At 37.5% G+C, this 21,352-nt stretch overlaps 1 protein-coding gene across 3 annotated transcripts in view; it reads right to left on the bottom strand.

Moving 5' to 3' along the window:
* The window catches only part of Yod1 (Yod1 deubiquitinase), a 63,450-nt gene extending 45,246 nt beyond the window's left edge, over nt 1-18,204 (bottom strand). For 2 of the 3 annotated variants that reach the window (XM_067137922.2, XM_067137921.2), the window contains exons 1-2: nt 17,548-18,203; nt 11,647-11,963 (exon numbers count right to left, since the gene is read on the bottom strand). In XM_067137922.2, the coding sequence (XP_066994023.2) occupies nt 11,647-11,963; nt 17,548-17,944 (714 nt within the window). In that variant the 5' untranslated portion in view covers nt 17,945-18,203. Of the gene's footprint in view, nt 1-11,646; nt 11,964-17,547 lie in introns of all 3 variants that reach the window. The other variant, XM_068225546.1, reaches the window with a different exon arrangement.
* Between the last annotated feature and the right edge of the window lie 3,148 nt (nt 18,205-21,352).

Below are 21,352 nucleotides of genomic sequence, written 5' to 3'. Positions count from 1 at the left end.
CTTCCCAAACTTCCACTCTTCCGTCGCCGAAAACCTTCGATATGTTAGTGCGACGTTAAACAGCAAACAAAAGAATGTAATCCTCATGTATCTATGAAACAATCCGTGACCCAAGTTCTCGCAACATATAGAATTTAAGACAAAGATCTAATGCTGATTATGGAAAGCATCATCGCCGACTCCGTCATCCATCATCACATTAATGTGAAGAGATAAATACGGAAAATCATTTATCATGTCTTGTCAAACATAAATGCAAACGCGTTCACAACAGATTGTCAATGTTGATTGATTTTAGTATCTTGTGTCTTGTGACAACTAGATGAAAATCTAGCAGTACATTTGTAAATACATATTTTTCCCTCTCCCCCACTGTGATCCTATTAATGAATTTACCATGCAAGTTGGTCGTGCGGTTAGGATCGCCTTGCTATGAGCTTGCATTCGGGAGATAGGGGGTTCGAAACCCACTGTCGGCAACCGTGAAGATAGTTTTCCGTGGTTTCCCATTTTCACACCAGGCTAATGCTAGGGGGGACTGTACCTTAATTAAGGACACGGTCGCTTCCTTCCCATTCCTAGCCCTTTCCTATTCCATCGTTGCCATAAGACCTATCTGTGTCGGTGCGACGTAAAAAATATAAAAAATAATCATGAATTGAATTCTTTGCTTAGTCCATATGAACGCCGAAAACATATAAATATTGTTCAGTCTTGTAAACTGGCGAAGGTGGTTGTTTTTATTGCGATTGTCTTAAGATGAATAACCGCGTTGCCATCAGCACAAGGGAAATTGTGAAGATGACTAACAAAATGAGAAAAATCGCGAATGCTTGAAGAAAAAGAAAAAAAGAGCATCTTTATACTGGATGCCCCAGTATCACAGAGTCTAAAGAAAACATGTTATTTCTGAAAACCGACGAGACCCTGCGTGGCAATGTATGCTCACGTCCACTTCGCAGTTTCGTATGCTTCGCGCTGTTCTGCTCTGCTCTTCCCTGCTCTGCGGCCAACTGCTTCTCAATGTGCGCCCGGTCTAACAGCACGAAAGTACAACAATGTATTCATCCAGTTATATCTTTAATTCCAAAGCGATGACCCATGTTTTTCTTGGGCTTAAAAGTTTCCTTAAAGTCCAAATTAATGTTTAACGTCAATCCCCGAGAAAGTGTTGAGGGAAATTTTCGAGATATTAATTACTCACTAATTACTCACAATACAAGCCAATACATTCAACTGGTGAAAATATTCTTGAATTGGTTACTTTTAAACACCTGCACTGCCGTTGTAACCGTGTTATGTGTATTTTATATTGACTGGATAAAACTTAACCTAAAAGCAGCCTTTAAACGTGATTAATGGGCGCGAATTTCAGTGTTCAGACAGTTCGTTCACGTTCCCTGCAGCTTTATGCTGGACCATGGCCATAACTACACACAAGCACACACCACACAGCACGTTCCGTACAGGCACATTCCCAGTTCCCACTGGCGCGAAGCATGTAATGTTGCCTCTCGAAGTTCTCTCTACACTGCGCAGTTACAGTCCCGCGTCCCGTGCGCCCGCTGCACAGTTCAGCTAGTAGGCGAAGGGCAGTGCACACTGCACAGTGGCGCTTCTGATGGGACAGCGAGTCAGTGTCTCCGGCTCGCTTGAGAATGTTTCAGAACAATTGACACTCGGTGTTCTGGAACAGCGGAACATAACTTTGCACCGGCGCATTGTGCCGAAACAGGGACATAGTGCCCAACCCTACTGCCCACCAAATTCAGTTTATGAGTCCAGGGGCCTGTTCCACGAACAAACTTTGCAACTTTTTAACTTTGCACTTTTCAATTCTTGCAAAGTGCAAAGTCTTTCTGTTCCACCATGAACTAGGTTGTACTTTACAATTTCTTCACAAAGTGAAAAGTCTTTGCGAATGAGTGATCCGATCGAGTTTATTCCATGAGCAAACTGTATAGGCTTTACTTTTCGCGGCGAACTTGGCGGTATAATTGTCGTACCGTTAAAGTTTTTATCATAGGAAAGAAAGGTTATTACAAGAAGCTAGCTGTGCTGGAAGTTGTCAAGGAGAAACGTGACATCCTTTTTTGACAACTTTAAAGATAACCTCTCAAATGATGATACACATCAATGTCAACGAGAGTACCGTCAACACATACACACGCAGAAGGAAATTCACCCTTCATTAGAAATCCCATCGCTATAATATGTGGATTATCAGGCCAACGTACTGTTAGGGAATATTACGTTTACTATAACATCTCCGACTTTGTAACAGTTCGCAAATAATTGATTTTCATGTCCCTTGCATTGCTGCTACACCGTGCAGCTGGGCACCATTTACTTACCAATGTAAGCATATACGAATTTGTTCTTTTTCGGAAAGGAATTGACTTCTTTTTGTTGCATGTTTCAATAAATGACCGATCATTTCAAGAATATAGTTAGCCTGTGTTGGGTTAACACGAAATCACTCGCGTTATTACGTCGAAGTGAGGTTATGAAAATTAATCCTGTTTTTGTACGTTCTATTATTGGATTCTTCATCACTGTTCCTCACTTGATGCTAACAAAAGCTCACGTCGTTTATATCACTAAACCAAATTCTCCGCCGAGAAACTAATGTAGATACTTGTTAATTAACATATGAAAAGGGAATCATCTCTTTGCAAGATTTATGAAAACTTTTCACTTCATTTCTTTGCACTTTGCATTTCTGTACCAAATGGAGGAACATAACAGGCTTGAAAAGTGAAAAGATTCCCAACTTTTCACTTTTCACTTTGCAAGCTAAATCTGAAAAGTGATGGTGGAACAAAATCTGAACTGAAAAGTGCAAAATGAAAAGTTGCAAAGTTCGTTCGTGGAATAGGCCCCAGCACTGCATGTGTACTAACACTTCTGAAACTAAAACCCTAACTGCGTTTATGCACTTGCCCATGTATCGTGCTGAATCTGAAGTTATAGAAACTACATTCTATTACTGAATTTCAAATTTGTGAATTACATTCATAATTGCCTGTGAACATGCTGTAGAATTAGCATTTGCAATAACTTTCACTCCCACTACAAATAACTTCTGAACTGTTCTATTGCCAGAACTAAGCACTTTTACCAGAACCATAAACACACATTGCCCTTTTATCAGTTGTTTCATCACAAAGAATTGAAACTCCCTCAACTTTCACAGATTCTTTTTATCTTTCCTCCTCCTCTTTGATGATTCGAGGTACACAACCTTCCCACAGTCTTCCAGCTGTGGGCAAGTCTCCAGCACCTTAAAAAATCAATGTAGAGGCACCTGTTTGTGTTGAAAACTTTTGCCTAATTTCATTTTTTTACAGTTATTTCAGTATATTTATAGCTTTTTATTTTATTTTGTCAATGATTTTGCTAAATTTTATTTCCACTTTTCAGCTATAAAAGGTAAACCAATAACTTAGTTGATAGCATATTTGCAGAATAACAATGTTGTATTTTTGCATAAGAATATAAATACATGAGTCACGCTACTGCTTAAAATACATACAGTATTACACATTATATCAAAGCATGGAAGTTTGAAAAAATTGTATCAGCTGTTACTAACAAGTATGGCCTAGCCTAAGTATATAATTTACATATCAAGTCTGAAAAAGACAGAGATACCATGAGTTCCATATTACTGGGAGTCAGAGCTGTTCTCCTGTCAGACATTACATTACAATACGTTGAGAATGCCCTCTCACTATCAACATTACTGACTGGGATCCATAAAGCCTTCACTGCAGCTTCCACAAAACGCTCATATTCTGGTTTCAGGGAAAGAAGAATGGCAATCACATCAATATCTCTACCTGCTCTACATGAACTAATAACTAGATCCCTAAAACACAGTGTACAGTTCAAGGTATTCTGACGTTGAAAGTTCTCGCAAGATGGGAATTTGCTTTATTAGACAAGAGAGTTCATCGGTTAAGTGGACAAAAGGTATCCACGAAATGTCACTGTAATATTTGTCCCAAATGGAATATACTAATTCATTTTACTCAAAGTGTAAAATCTGCAGTAAATTAAGAAATACTGTAGCACAAAATCTTTTACTTGCAGGGAATAATATAGATACATATTTTACTACCTTATAAATATCTTTTCTGCTACATCGCAGCGCTTCCGTATGTGTTTTGTTTGTCTAACACTTTCGTGTGTAATGTCTTTGCTCACTGAAGTTGTTTGAATTAATTAGGTGTCGTTTTCTTCATGTTGCTCATTCGTTTTGTGCCCTAACTCATTCATTAAACGATATATATTTTATTGGTCCAGGGATCATGCTATTTTCCTTTGAACAAACGAGTAATATATTTATTGGTTCAGAGATCATGCTATTTTGCTGTTTGAACTGCCCGCGCTAGTCATATGGACAAAGATGGACAATTCACAGATATAGCACTCCCATTCGTCGGTGCAAGCCCTGAACCTCAAGAAAGAAAGAAAAGATGGCAAGAGCAGCAGAATACAACATAAAGGAGTCCTGTCTAGTACGTATACATATTTCTCTAGTAACAATGGTATTTCTTAATTTACCATATATTTTTCACTTTATTGGTGTAAAAGGAATTATTATGTTCCATTTGGGACAAATATTACAGTGACATTTCGTGGAACCTTTGGTCTACATAACCGAGTTCATCATTTTCTAAATTCCCTTCGATTATGCTTCTTGGATCAAACAGTTTACCGAGAGAAGAAATGATAAACTTTCCTGTATCAAACTCTATTAATTGCTTCAGCCTTTTCAGGCTTGCTCTACCTACAGATTGAAATGAAGATGTTAATTGCATCAGCAATTGTTTTGGTAGTTTGGAAAGTTTACCCAAGGTTGAAAAAAAAAAAAAAAAAAAAAAAAAAAAAGCTTCCTCTAGTAATTTAAAGCCCTTTGAAAGGTCACTAAGCTTAGACTTAAGTACATGAATTAACGGCATGTTGGAACTCACTAATGTGAGCAGCAAGTTACAACATTCTGAGCAATGCTCAATAAAAAAAATAGCTAGGTAATGAATTTTTGTTACTTCATTTTGGGCCAAGGCTTTGAAATAGTTCACAGCCACACTCTTGTCTTCAATAGTTTCAACAAAGTCTACTAGATCATGAAGATATTCTCCAAGGTACTCAACACTTTTAGACCATGATTTCCACCTGGTGATCACAGTAATAGGGAAGAGTTTGGCTTTAGTGGGTTCATCTTCATATTTCTGCTTCAGGAATTGAATGTATGCATCCTTTCTCTTTCATGTGTTAAGGAAGATGTGTTTTGCCTGTAAACTCACTGGTTCAAAGCACTAAGTTCCATGACCCACACACTTCAGTGTGTACCAACGGCATTTATACACTTGTCCATGTAATGTGCTGAATCTGAAGTTACAGAAACTACATTCTGGTACCAAATTTGTGAATTAAACTCATAATTGCTCGTGAACATTCTGTAGCATTAGCATTTGCAATAACTTTTATTCGCCCTACAACTTCTGAACTGTACTATCGCCACAACTAAGCACTTTTATCAGAACTATAAATACACACTGCCCTTTTTTATCAGTAGTTACATCACAAAGAATTGAAACTCTCTCATCTTTCACAGATTCTTTTAATCTTTCCTACTCCTCTTTGATGATTCGAGGTACAGAACCTTCCCGCAGTCTTCCAGCTGTGGGCAAGTCTCCAGCACCTTAAAAAAATCAATAGGCCTAATATTAGAGGGCTATTTAACCTCATTTGAATGAATTAAACGATTTATAATAGTAAGTAAATGAGGGATCTAGCATGCATTATCTAGGCCTAAGTATCATTAAACAAGAAAACGATCATAACCATACAAAGTTATCAGAAAAACATAACCTCACATCTCTTCCTCAGAAAAAAAATTATAGTATTGCACAAACCTGGTATATATTTCTCCATCCACTCTCTCAGCTTTGGATGATCAACTTTATCCAGTGGAATATTTGCCTCTATAAAAGCTTGAGTTGTAGATAAAATGAATGCGTCTTTATTCGTATTTCGCTCGTTTTGCCGCTGAACTAGTGTCTGAGAGACTAGCTTGTCTTCTGATGCCTGTCGTCGTTAGCACCTTTTTCTTGTTCTTCTTATGTGAAACTCTGTTATTAATATGTTTCAGGCATGCGTCCTTTCTCTGCCACTCAATTCGCACATTGCAGTATTTGCACATCAGTATCTTTCTAGTTTTGTCAAACATGTAAAATTCTTCCGAGGCAAATTCTTTTTCTCGATCAAAAACTGTCACAACCATTTTAATAAACTGAGCATAAAATAGGAAATTAAAAGCTCCGATCAGCAGCGATGTTCAACATGCAAGAGGAAATACGCCATCACGTTACACGTAATTATGAACGCCAAGGATCGATGAATACAATAAATTTCTCGCTTCACAGGAATATAATTTAGCAATCCAAATTAAGTAAGTGTTTACTGTGTGGAAGACTATGTGGGAGATATCATGTGTTGGAATGTAAGAAACGCTCTGTGTCACTGTTGAAGTTTTCCACCAGTGAATACTAATAATTCTCTGTGTAATTATTATCATGGCCATTGGCTGCAATAAAGTAACTATTATTTATATACTATACCTTATCTTTTGATATATATTGAAAGGGTATAAAGTCGATTGTGGCATCAATTATCGGATTTCATTGCCACAACTCACCTCGAATCTCCGTCGTAAACTTCAAATGCTGCAATTCCAAATAATTTCATAAATTACTTTGCAAGTTTGCTTAAACGTAAATAGTTTCATGTTTTTGAGCCAAATTTGTAAAATTTTGCAACTTCTCGCTTTGCGAAAAAGAGGTGCTTCTAGTATTAAATTATTGATGTCTTTCAGTTTTTAATTGTGTGCTTAATTGAACCTTATGTAGAGGCTAAATTCATTTGATATTCCTCAATAATTTTCAGAATTCCTGTTTATTATGACGAAAAGTTATAAAAATACCGTATAATCTCGAATACCACCCGCACTGTTTTTCGAAAATATCGCTTCCAAAATTGGGTGCGGGTCTTATTTACAATTTCTTTCCGAATGTGCGTAAATCGGGCATCACTGCTGGCGCGGCTTGGCAACAATGCTCTCTCCACTCTCAATATACGCTACTTCTACGCCTGGCGTCAGTCTCACGCACGTTCTCGGAATATCAACATGAATTCCACAAAGCGTTTGTGATCTTTTACTGCAAGTGAGAAACTGAAAGTAGTTCGGGAATCCGAAATCATTGGAAATGGTGCCTCTGGTAGGAAACACGATATTGACAATTCATGTATTCACGATTGGAGAAAGAAGAAAAATGTACTATTAACATGTAGTGGTGATTGTAGAGCTTTTCATGGACTGAGTGTACAGTTTCCAGAAACTGAAAATAAAACTTTATAAATATGTGACAGAAAGGTGGGAATTGGGATAGGGTGTGCCAACCAAAATGTGTCAGCTAAAGGCATTAGAGATTGCAAAGGAACTTTCATCAGAAGGGTTTAAGGCAAGCTGAGGATGGGTTTTTAATTTTTATAAAAGAAATGGGTTGAGCGTATGAAGGCATACCTCAATTTCACAGAGTCTTCCAGGTAACTAAGATGAGAAGTTATTGTCGTTTCCGCACCACATAATTCGGTTGCGGAAGGAAAATGCATATTTGTTTTCCCAAATTGGCAATGCAGATCAGACGCCAGTCTACTTTGAAATGTCGGTGGACAGGACTGTGAATATAAAAGGTGCAAAAAGTGTTACTATTAGAACAGGTGTACGGTAATATTGTGTATTCTCGCTGACAGAACCAAATTGTTGCCATACATTGTTCTCAAGCGAAAGATGCTTCCTAAAAATCTACCCGCTGGTGTTATCGTCAGATCTCAGAACTCCGGCTGGATGGACAGTTCACTTGTGGAAGACTGGGTAAAGTGTGTCTGGCAACGTCGCCTTGGTGCATTATTGGGACAAAAGAGCTTGCTTGTTCTTGACAGTTACCACGGCCACACAACAGACGCTGTGAAGAAACATATCAAGGATAGGAAAACCAACCTAGCAGTCATTCCAGGCGGGATGAGTCTAAGCTACAGCCGCTGGATGTCTGTGTAAACCATCCATTTAAAGCAGCCTTGAAACAGCCGTATACAGAATGGATGGCGGCTGATAATCACACACTGACACCAACTGGTCGCATTCAGAGCCCGGAAGTTCGGCTGCTGTGTTCGTGGTTTTTGACGGCATGGAATCGTACCCCTGGAGACCTCATACGGAAGAGCTTCAGGAAATGTAGCATTTTCTACTGCTATGGAGGCAGCGATGACGACATTTTGTGGGGAGGTGATGGTGATGAAAGTTCTGAAGTTGGTACTGATGATGATGAATGGACTCGTTGGATATCGTTCTGGAAACGTTCGTTTACTTTTATTTGTATTTTCTAATCATTTGATGTGTGTTAGTAAAGATTGTAAATAATTTTGACTTAACTTTTTTTTTAAATTTTGTTCTTTCAAAAGAAGGGTGCGGGCCTTATTCGGTGGCAGGTGGTATTCGAGATTATACGGTAATTATAATAAATGTCAATTCTAATGCTCTTTCTCTTTGCAGTAAGTACTTATTTACGTTATTGACAGCTTATATAATGTGTAATAAAGCGACGAATTTATTGCTGCAGGCCATGTAAACATGCGACAAAAAGGGTATAAAAGTTTCTGTAGACGAAAAGTGCGCAGCTCAATTTGAATAAAACTTAGTATGCAATGCCAATGCTGCACACCCTTTCAATCTGCTGTATCATTCATTTAAAATTTCAAATTGATTCATACAAAGCTGATAGTAAAATACGCCGCGTGTTTACGGCGTTCTTGCGAGCAGGCGACCAGGAAGTTCCCCGCTACCGCAACACGCTGCCTACAGGATTCAGTTTCTGCGTCACACTGACTTGTAAAGCACATATTTTAGAATAGCAATCGATGTTCACACTGAGGTGATATTTAATAATGCCGCTTAATCACAAGGAACATTGTAAACGGTATCGCGAGAAGAAAGATCACACCTGCCCTGTCATGCGTAAGCCGCCAATAGGTACAAGAATTGGTGAAGAAACACAGAGCTCAGAAATAACTTCAGGGCTTAACAACAGTTACTTCCCGTTCTACATGTCCAACAACACAACCATCAACATCGATTGCAGAGCTGAGTATGCCAACGTCTGGTTATAAATGTAAACAAACATTGGGGAAAGCTGTAAAGCGTTTGGAGCACGCTTTACCAGTGAGACCGCGGAAGAAACGGGAAGTTTTTTCTGCAATGAGTGTAAAATTTTGTGTAAGTTCATCTACCTCCGGCAAGCGCAGGAACTCTTCACTTCCAAATTAAGAAGTTCTTAAATTTCTCAATCCGGATTATATCAGTTGGCCATCTCCTCGCGGAAGAGATTTTATCTCCGTAAAGGCCAGTTCTGGACAAAAATAATTTTAAAAAAAAGAAACGATTCATGTACATCACAATGCAAGATGCATACGAAGTTTTTAAACAAGAACACCCACATCACTTCAACCAAAGTACATTTCTGCACAATACCATGAACACATTATGTTATGTGGAGCCGTTAAAAAAATATATAGTTCCGGCAAGGAAATGTTATTCTTAAACTACTACCACACACTCTCTACATCCACACTACAAGATCGAACAAGATGACAAAAATACACCCCGTGATACAGCTTTTGAAGTGGGTGACTTTGTACTTGGAAAATACGGCGGAAAGCACCATTCAAAATATTATGTTTGTACCATAACTGAAAGAAATGGTGATATTTATTTTGTAACCAATTTTCGCAAGTGCAACGATGAAGCTGAACTGTTATGTGATCCACCGACAAAACACAAGTGCTTTTTAAATGCAAGTGAAATCGAAAGAAAATTACCGGTGACTCGTTTTAATCGTGGGAAATGGTATTTTGAGGAGTCTATACCAGAAGCAGAATGAACAAAAATGGTTTTTTATTCATTTTATTGTACCTTTTTTCTGATCAAGCTTTCATTCAAACTGTAAGCTACTTAAGCGTTGAATGTTCAGTTTTTTAAAAATATTTTAGTTCATTTTACATTCGCTGTTATTAGTGTTAAATAAATGTGTGACAGTTCATAAAAGCACTTTACTTTATTAAATAGGCCACGTCAGTACCAGTATTGTAGTTATATACCTCATTATTATTATTATTATTATTATTATTATTATTAGGAAGAATGAAGCTTGTAGTTTTATGTGACCGATAACCTCAGTATCATAAGCCACGGGACCTCATTTTTTACGCGAAATCCAAACCACAGACATGACTTTCACCTCGAAAATCATACATACATTTATCATTCAGTGATCGTATCTGATGTAGAGTTGAAGATTTATTAGCCCCTCATGTCATAACGCCATAGCACTGATTCGCATGTGTAATCCTGCGACGCTGTCAAGTAAACACGCAACGATCACCCTTAACTATATTACACAGACATTACGCAACTTACACATTGTTTCCCCCCCCCCCCCGCAAAATGTACCTTTGTACTTCTTGTAAACAATATCTTGATATTACCAGTAAAAGTTACAATTCGCAGAATTTAGAGAAAACGTAAAGGTATGTAAAGTTAAAAGTCTGTTCCATGTAAACACCGATTGCTACATTTAAAATCGCATATATCAGGTTTACTACAATGAAATATGTGGAGGTTGTTAAGTATCATCTGGACGTTATTATGCATAAATCTCAATTTGTTTAGATGGTAAGTTTCATATGTGTAAATATATATATAACAGAAATGTACAAATGTAAACACGCAACACATGGAATTAGTCAATTAATAAAATGCTGCATTCCTCATTTCACACCAACTACATTATTAACCCTGGAACACCATACTCACAAAACACATACGTAAATACCACAGTGGAGTCTGCTTGACCCAATCAAATTGTATTCATTCGTATCATATCCTTTGAATTTTACCACCTGTTCTTCCTCTGAACATCACGTTGGATAGGCACTTGGTTAATCACTTCAATGTTCAAAACTTGAGCAACTGTTTTCTTTATGTAGCTCTGTATGTAGGTATACTGAGCTGATTGTGAAAGTGAGGCTCAATAAGTGACATGCCGAAGTCTTTCAAAAACTGTCTACGATTTCTTCTTTCCTTGTTGCAATCCCGAATTGGCAAGATTAAAAAGAATAAAGGAATTGACTCCACACGCATCTAAGATTCCGACCATGTCACCAAGTGGCCATCGCTTTGTTCTTCTACAGGTACAGTATGTCTTACACAGTTGATCAAAGGTGTATGTGCCACCTTTAGTTTCACTGTAAGTGTGAATCACGACTGGTTTCCTTCCATTTCCCTTAGTGTACAGGCTTGCGTGCCAGGGAATATATATTCACAGGCTCACTTAACCGTTGTGTACAATTCTAAGCCTGCTTTCTTGCGTACATTGATAACAGAAATAAAAGACATACGGAATACAACTAACAACAGCTGGTATGCATTTAGTTTCAAAGATGTCAATGAACCTAGGTATACTATGCAATGGCTGCCAAAAGCACAGTCGAGAAAGTCAAACTAATAATAATGAAACAACTCACCTCAAGAGGCTCAAGATAAAGTGGATCATAATGAATGCCATCAAACACTAAGAAAACTCGTTGAGCATAATGCTGATCTTCACCAAATCTATTGATGATTGCATTTAATGTATCGACTACATCAATTTCTAAACCATAAAATTCAGACAAAACAGCAAGTTCAATGGCTCCACCCCATGAATCAGGCTTCAGGATCCAATCACTGTATGAAGAATTTGACTGGCCAAGTATTGCTTCCGAATAAACATCTGGATTATTTGATACTACTTCAGCAATGATCTGACGCATAAATGTTGAACACGTTGGATCCACTTTTCCTGTAACAAGAATATCACCACCTAAGATACATCTACTGTACTGAGTAAAAAATATAAATGGGAAAAAGAAAAAACATCACTGGGGATAATAAACAATGGAAAACTATGCAATACAATGTTTAGGCTCACCAGCCCCAAATTGTGAACGTTCTGGAAAAGTTTTCTGCTAATACCATCAGTAAAATGATTGATTGTATATACACATGTTTATAAAACTTGGGAGCCTAAATATACAATGAGAAGCCTTATATTAATTGAAGATTATAAAACATAAATCCTACAAAGCTGCTGCTGCTGTTTCCCACAAGAGGAAATACTCAAATAAGTGTGACATTTCATGGCAACATTCCATTACTAAAGTATCCAGGAAATTGGGTTAAAACAAATCTTGCCTCATAACTTGTTAGTAAAAAATATCACGAGTGAATGGCAAAGAGCCTTCTTGACCACCAAAAATCTACAGTAATTTTCTCTCTAATTTGCTCCGCTTATCAAATATTAGTCAATATAGCCCTTTTTGAAAAAATTAGTTCATGGTTATAGTTCAGTTCCATGTCTAAAGTAGTAAACTGTAGCACAGAGCATGTTCTTTAGTTTAGTAACTTACTTGCTAATATTTACGGTACCTCTGACAATTACAGTATGCAAACATCCCCTATGTTTTAGATTGATAATTTTGTACATAAATTACTGAATTAAATGTTCATAATAAATCAGCGCAAGAAATATTCCTGACAGTCAAAATTTACTGGCAGCATAGACCTTGTTCCCAAAAGTTTGTAAACAATTCCAACTCTCTCCTTATGTAGACCATCCAGGCTCATGTACTGTGGAGTGGGGTGAAACTGATCATTCTCAATCTGTTATTAACCATAACTTCTATATTAATGGAGATAATAAAGTCATTAAAATACTCTCTTACTAAGCTCAGATGTGGTGCATACTTTTTCATGGTATTTTGAGACTGCAAAAAATTAGAAAAATGTCAGTGATCAATTTCACCCATAGTGTGGTGTCAGATTGATCAGCTTCCATGAGTATCATTGATGTAGAGAAGATGCTCTCATATATGACCAATTTCACCCCCAGCCAATTCTACCAAGTAGTTTTCAAGTAATGATTGGTTGAATTTATGGGGGTGAGATTGATCAAATTAGATTTTCTTCATCATTATCGTCGTCATCTAAACTACTAGCCCGACTGGATGGGATTTCTTCTTCATCTTTGGACTCATCTGATTGTCCTAAGCAGGTGATACTCCTTCCAGGAATCACTTTCAGTTGCCTGTTTCTGCACGGGATATTATTTTCCTTATACCGCTGTTCTTTCAAAAACTCTGTCAATAAATTATTGATATTCTCTTCCATGTTAGGGTCAGTAGCTGACTGGCATACTTCATCATTCTTTTGATGGTCACTATCCATATTTTCAAGAGTTTCCCTTAGAAGCTGTGGCTTAGGAAGCCCGTTCTGACCTCTGTTCCTGAGCTTCCATACTGTCAGTGTCTTACGCCATGCTTGTTTCATGGGTTGAAAGAAAACTACATCTAAAGGCTGGCATATATTTGTGGAATTAGGTGGTAAGCAAACAAAGAAAATGTTTTTTCATTGCATGACTGCAAAACATCTGGAGAAAAGTGGCAAGACGGGTTATCTCCCAGAAGCAGTTTCTTCCCTGGCAAACGCTTTGCATGAGGCAGAAAAATTGTATCAGACCAGTCACAGAATGTCCTGTTGTATCTCGCCCTCTAGAACAGCATGGTGCATCACAACACGGTTGGCCTCTTGGTCAATTTCCCACCCAAGTACTGTAAAGCCTTTCAGCCTTATAAATGACGTATAGTGGTAAAAGAACACCTGAAGCTGACCCACAGATCATAATAGAAATTGACGATTTTGAATGATTGCAGACTTTTTCAGGGTATTTTACTCCTCGTTTAGCAATGATGAGCTTCTTTCCTGGATCGTTGCTCAAATTAGACTCATCATAGTTAAATAGCCTATGCAGTCTGGAGAAATGTCTGCAAGGGTTTTTTCGAAATTGGCAAAGTAATCTGTGATCACTTCAGGAGACACTTTTGCATGGTTTGCTAAGATGTTTGTTGCAAGTCTTTTGCCCGCTTGGTCCTTGTGTCTGCGGAGCAAACCCCTGGCCCAGTCTGGTCCTGGAAGATTGTTTTTAAATTTTGAGGCCTGTCTATCATTCTTATTTAACTAATATTGGACAAACATCCTCATGTCGAATGAATCAAGTGGGAAACCCCAATCTGCAGTTTTTATAAGGCTTTTTTCTTCCTCTAACCTCAACACAGTTTGTCTGCCATGTTTTTTAATCCTAAGTTCATGGTATTTATTATTGAGTGTGCCATAACTGAGTTTATGCTTCTTAGCAGCTTTTCTCAGATACATTGTTGTCTGTTACATCTTGTAAGGCAGCACTGATCTGTCCTTTAGAGAAATTGCCGTAAGTCCTACTGCCAGGCTTCTTTTTATATACCCATCCCATTGTGACACCTAGAATTTTAAAAAATCTTAATTATTAATTAATTAAATAATAACAAACTATTTTTTAAACGGGTAGGAAACGGTTAAGCTTAAAAGTGACCAATGTCACCCCATCAAGTTTGAAGGTTAATATCTCCCTCAGGAATGAATATTTAATAACAAATCATTAAGTAATAGCCCATAAATAGCAGTAACAAATAATTATGATGGTAATGCTGTGTTTCTACAACTTTAAGGCTCAACTTTCTTATTATTTATAGTACAGAAATAGGTGATTATCAGGAAATATTTTCACATGCTTCTAAACACATTCCACTATTTTGTACACACTCTGTTTTTATACTTCACCAACTTCAAAATCTGAACTCTTTGCTAAGATAAAAATAAGAAAATTCCCTAAAACCACTTAGGCTGCACAGAATGAAATTCAAAGTGAAATGTTTTGATCAATCTCACCTAGGATCAATGTCACCCCACTCCACGGTACCAATTCAACACCATGTTTGAAAAGAACAATGGACCACTTCAATACTGTACTGTAGTATAACTTAAACTGTACATTACTAGCAGAGCTCTTAACTCTGATAACAGGGTGACCAGATGTCCTGGTTTTGGAAGCTTTGTCCCAGTGACCTGAAAAAATTATTTAGAGGTACAAAACTCTATTGCTTCCTCATAATGAGAGTAGCTTGTATTGGAATACAAAACTTTCTCTGAGAAGTATCCTATATGATTATTTTGTTACTCAGGATAACCTTTTAATCTCAGCCGAGTTTATATTGTTTCTTCCTGGTAGCAATGCAAGTGTAGACTGTGTATTGTACGTGCACTTTTTAGTGATAGATGGACACCCTAGTGCTGAATCGGTCGACCTCGGTTATCTTTGAGATTCATACCGGCAACCTTTGAAACACAAACTAAGAATCGCTTATGATTGCTGTGCGACATCTGGCATACACTTTACATACTCGTACTGTTGTTGTTTACACAGCAAAGCCAAACTATAGAATTCATGCTAGGAACAAGTTTCACATCGAGAAATGTTATACATTATATATTGTGTGTGTGACACAGTTGTTGGCATAAGATAATAAAGGTTTAGAAAATTCATATCAATCGATCATATTATCGATTCAATTCAGATTTCATTTCCATTCAGTTGGCAGTATTACCGGAACCGGCAGTGCTCCCTCCTTACTCCTCAACCCAGTACAAAAATCTATCACTAAAAAGTGTGCGAATAATATTTAGCCTTATGAACACTCACTGGAACGATGAAAAGAACTACAGGTCACTTAATTTAGTTAAGGCAGTTTTGATTTGAAAACATTTTTATTATGTCTTGAGTGGACTTCTGTGCCCAGATTCAAACTCGGACAACACTGTTGTCAGTCATACATGGTTCTGAAAAGTACAAAACCGAAGATGGGAGAGGGGGTAAAAAATGTTGAACGAAGCAGTTTTGATATATGTAAATGCAATCAAATGATTCTAGAGTTTCTCGTTTGTAGTTATTTTAACAGTTACCAATATACTACATAAATAAACTATAACATTTTGCATGTAGGCCTATGGCTAATTTTCTTTGGAAATTTAGTATTGCTAATGGGTGTCCTGGATGTTTACTTACAAAATCTGGCCACCCTAGTAAAAACCAAATCCGTATGTTACAAGCAGAAATAATTGCTAAATAGTGTGTGACTCTAAAACCAAAAGCAATGGTAACACTTTCAAGAGAATTAATGATTCAAAAGAATCTAAACATCAGTTATTAAATTATTTTAAATAAAGTAAATGTGTCCTCATCCCGAGGTAGTGTAGCTATTTTCAGGTACACCCGCAATGGAGGTGAGCTGTATGTTCCGTTTCAACCACATACCAGCCCTCCTGCCATTCTTAAATTTCTGGCAGTACCTGGAATCAAACCCGGGACCCCAAGGACAGCAGTTATGAGTGCTGAGTTATGCTACGGAGGTGGACATCATTTTAAATTATTGATAGAGATGATCCAGGTATATTTAATTATAAACAGAACTCAAATTCAAGTGGTGTACATTTGGTGTTTTGGAAGTAAAATGTACAGGCACATGGAAATATATCGGTGGCGCTTCCGTAAGCGGTCCGGCATTGGTAATCATTAGTAAAGATTGAAAAGTAACGTTTTACAATACCTGAAGTACCAGAGAGGAGAGATCCTTCCTCTACGCTTGCGATAATCCCATCATCCTGCCCCAAAAAGTATTCTTTCTTATGTAGGAAAATTGAAAGCAAGACAGCATGAAAGAAGAAATCGCCACCATTATCTTGACTCCCATTGGCCAGCTCCGATCAGCTGTGAAGAAGTCTATGTAACTTTTTTCCCGCTAGAGGTCGCATGATCAGTGGCTACAGGGTTACCATTCAGTGAAAATAAGCTACATAAATTGAAACCGGACCCCCTAACCTAACGTACCCAGCCCAATGGTTCTGTCATAACCCTAACCTAACGAATCCAGACCAATGGTCTTTAAATTTGCCGGTCTTTAAAATATAGCCTATTCGTAGGTTGGCAGCCTTGTACTGACTTGTGTAGCTGATTGAGACGTCGCCCGACAGACGCCATGTTCGTGTAACCTCTGGTGCATCGTCTGAGGATTACAGAAGTTTTACTAATATATCAAAATACACACAATGCAAACTGCCAATGTCAGACAATTAAATCATTCAAATTTATGGTAAATATGAATTAATTCTACAGCAAATTATTTTATATTTTCTGAACTGTGAAATGATATCACATTGAAAGTTCAGAAAATCAAATAATCACAAGGCATTACTTAATGAAAAGTTACAATAAAGGCCACAGCTCAGTTCTAACCTTTGGGATTTTGAGTCTAGCAGCTAAAAATATTCAAGAATCTGCATATACTTTCAATAAGATATAAGCATACCAGTACACTTCTCAAAGCTCCAGAGAATTTACTCAATAAATTTAAAACATGTTTAGGAGCCAGGTTAAATCAATGTACCAGTTTAAGAGAATAAACATCTACATCATCAGCCTAAGAGATAAAAATAAGAATATCAAATTACTATCTTACCACCAAGTACATAGCCAATACTGGTAAACAAACAAGAATTATCAGCTGGCACAACTTTTCTCATCAGAATACCAGGTCTATTTAAGTGACTTTCAGCAATGTGATGTCTCCCTTCAAGAAAAGAATCAGTCTTCTCGGGAATGTCTGGAGGAGGCTGTTTTTCTTCAATAATAAGGGTATCACCCGAAGCAATTCCAATAGCTTCCAGAGTCGAATCATCACAGTTCAAATCTAAAGGCTTAGGAGGAAAACCAGATAAAACATGTAGGCAATTTTCCTTGATATTTGCAAGTGATGCAAGTTTGCTTTTTAAATCCGTTACTGTACTGAGTGGGGACAATCCTTTCAGTACCATTTGTCCAGACTTACATTTCAGTTTCAACGCGTACCCTGCCATTTCAAATGTTGCACGAAAGCTCAATTCTAGATCGTACACTTGGATTCGATATAAAACTTAGTAGCATGCTACACCATCGATGATCGTCAAAATAAACAAGATGCAATACAAATACATATATATGTTTTTTTCTACAGTAAACAAGAACACATATCAACTGAGCTCAAAGCGCTCAACCATCGCACACATCGCATTTTAATACACCTGCACCACCTGCGTTCCTATGTACACACTGACTTTTCGTATATTCCAAAGAAATATTACAACAAAACATAATTGAGTAAGGAGGAGTATGTTGAACCCAAAGAGTATAGAATAGAACCGTTGCCCATCAGATATACAAGGCCGCCGGATGTGGAGCAAGTAATTTCACGAACATCCGTTAGATGTTTCAACATTGTGCTATGCCCCTCGCCAAAATATATTAAATTTACAGTACATGTTATTTTCATAAGACGAAAAGAAAACTTGGAAGAGAGAAATATTTTGTCAAACTTATCTTTGGAAAAACCAACATAACCTTCTATAATTTAAACTCAGACTGTTAACAATTAATTTATTTGCATCTAAAAAAACAATTTCGAGAGGCGACAAGTGTACGATTTAGTACATCGAAACGGGGAAATTGACTCAGGGCCTATGAAACTACCACGAATAAAACAATCACTTTTCTTGAAAAAACATGAAAGAGCCTTCTATATGTCTCTCAGTCGTGCCCATCCATCAATACTTCATATCATAGTCTGCAAAAGCACATCGATCATCTGTGCTCTAACGCCCACGCTTCGATAATATGTCTCTCAGTCTTGGTCATCTAACAATACTTCACATCACACCCTGCACAGTTGCTATGTAAAATTGTGTCATACATTTGTATCACTAATGTCGTGATGAAAATTTTCAGGTAACTCCCAGACACAACCTTTTATAGGGTAGTACTCTGGGGCCTTCCGAAAATACTTTAGTTATGCTATTTGTTGTCATTGGGAGGTGCAGAATTTAAAATAAACACGCATGAGATCCTAAAGGTGCCTAGTTCAATAATAGGGGTGGTACATATGTGTACCAGAGACCACGGGCGCCCATAGGATAATTTTGTAGGGGGGGGGGGGGGCGGCTAGACCTGGAGATATGTAGTATTTTTAATATTTTGGAAGATGAATAGCGACTTGTATTCCACGGTAGAATACCACACATGGACACACGGGATCCCCTACCACTTCTACGTAATACCGATTTTAAAATCATTTTCTTGAAATAAAAACATGTGACTATATTAGATTTTTCCTTTGCCTGAGAGCTAGCGGAGGGGGGGGGGAGGAGCGTCTGTTGATATTATCTTCATTTCAGCTCACTTACACCAGTTTAGGTAAGCATATTATACCATTGAAACACCAGCTTCATCACACACATCCATTTATTACGAGCTGTTGACTACAGCACACACATTAAGCAGTTCAAACGTTCAAAGACAAAAGCAAACAAAGATAAACCACTCCACTCAATTATCTGAGCTAGCAACACATAACCTCAATGTTGTTTTCCTTAAGATATATACAAGATATTTACATGACATTTTATTTTTATGAGAAAATCACAACATTCCAACACCCCCTACCCTCAAAAAAAAAACTACACTTCAATCAATTATCCTCTCATTGCAAACCTATAAGCTTGTACAAACTCTTAAGCTTGTTGTCAGATAAATTCTTTGTGAACAAGTCTGCAGCATTTCTCTCTGATGCTACATATACAAACTCAATGAACCCCTTTTCTACTAGTTCTCTACATACACGGCACATGATGTCAATATGTTTTGACCTTTTGTTCACAAAATAGTTGTTACTCAATTGCTGCTGCATTGTCAGCAACAACTTTACAAGGTATATCCATAAACCTTTCTAGCCCTAGCTCTGATAGCAAATCTTTCATCCAAGTTACTTCTCGAAATACCTTTGCCATTGCCATGTATTCAGCATCCATGGTAGATCAAGCAATACTACTCTGTTTCTTACTATACCATGATATTGCTCCCCCTGCCACTGTAGTTACATACCCTTTCACTGGTCTTCTAGGCTCAGTATCTCCTCCCCAATCTGCATCACAAAACACTTGTACTGACTCCTCACAATTTTTGAAACACAACTTTAAATCTCTAGTACCACATAGATTTCTCATGATATGCTTCATTTCTTTCCAATCTTTAATCTTAGGATTTTTACAATTTTGACTAACTTTAGTTACCGCAAATGCAATGTCAGGTCTAGTATTATTTGGCAAATATAGTAAACTTCCTACTACACTGCGATAAATGGTACAATCAAATTCTTGCTCATCATTTTCAGCTGCTGAATGCCCGCTTGGTAAAATAGTCTTACTCGGTGTACAGTTACTCATGGAAAAATCAGCAAATAATTTGTGAATGTACAAACTTAGACTCAACATAACCCCTTCTTTTGTCTGTTCTATTTTTATTGGCAGTAAGTTTGTTGCTTCCCCTAGATCTTTAATTCCTAACTCATCTGCCAAGCTTATTTTAACCAACTTAACAACCTCTTTGTCACCTATTACAAGTATGTCGTCAACATACAAGCCAATAACACAACACTCCTTTACATACACACATGGTTCTTTGACACATTTCTTAAAATCTAGTCTTCTAATTATGGCATCAACACAAGCATTCCAGTCTTTACTCGAATTAGGTAGTTCATAGATGCTTTTCTTCAATTTACATACATAACTGTGGACATCATTTTCTACGAACAATAATTCTGGTTGTTCCATGTATACAGTACAACTGATTTCACTGTTTAAGTAAGCACTAGTTACATCTAGATGTTCTACAGTTCAACCTTTACGTACTGGAATACCTACTAACAGTCTCATTGTTTTCCTCTTTATTACAGGACTAAATGTTTCATCAAAACTAAGTTTCATCTGTCTCTTAAAACCTTGAGCAACCAACCTGGCCTTATATTTCTGAATGTTACCCTCACTGTCATATTTCAATGAAAACACCCATTTAGAACTAATTACCTTGCTATTTTCTGGTCTTTTTACAATTTCCAAAATGTCCTTCTTTCTCATCTCATTGATCTCCACTTTCATGGCTTCCATCCAGTTAGCAGACTCCTGGCTTGACATAGCCTCCTCAACTGTTATAGATTCCACTACATTTGCATGTCTAACTTCCATCACTGCCTTACAATCTGCACAAGTCGTACCTTTCCTCTGTCTTATTGACCTTCTCAGATTATTCCCTGGCTCTTGTATTGCTATAGACTCAACCTCTAGTTGTTCCTCTCCGATCGTTGACTCAACAGCCAATGTTTCCTCTTTTCGTCCGCCTCTATGTCTAACTCAGTCCCTAAATTTATCTCTGGAACTTCAGTGCACAGTACGTCA

Source organism: Anabrus simplex, chromosome 1 (genome assembly GCF_040414725.1).
Source record: "Anabrus simplex isolate iqAnaSimp1 chromosome 1, ASM4041472v1, whole genome shotgun sequence".
Taxonomy (NCBI): domain Eukaryota; kingdom Metazoa; phylum Arthropoda; class Insecta; order Orthoptera; family Tettigoniidae; genus Anabrus; species Anabrus simplex.
Note: the sequence above shows the minus strand (reverse complement) of the source record. Positions and strands in the feature narration are given on the sequence as shown.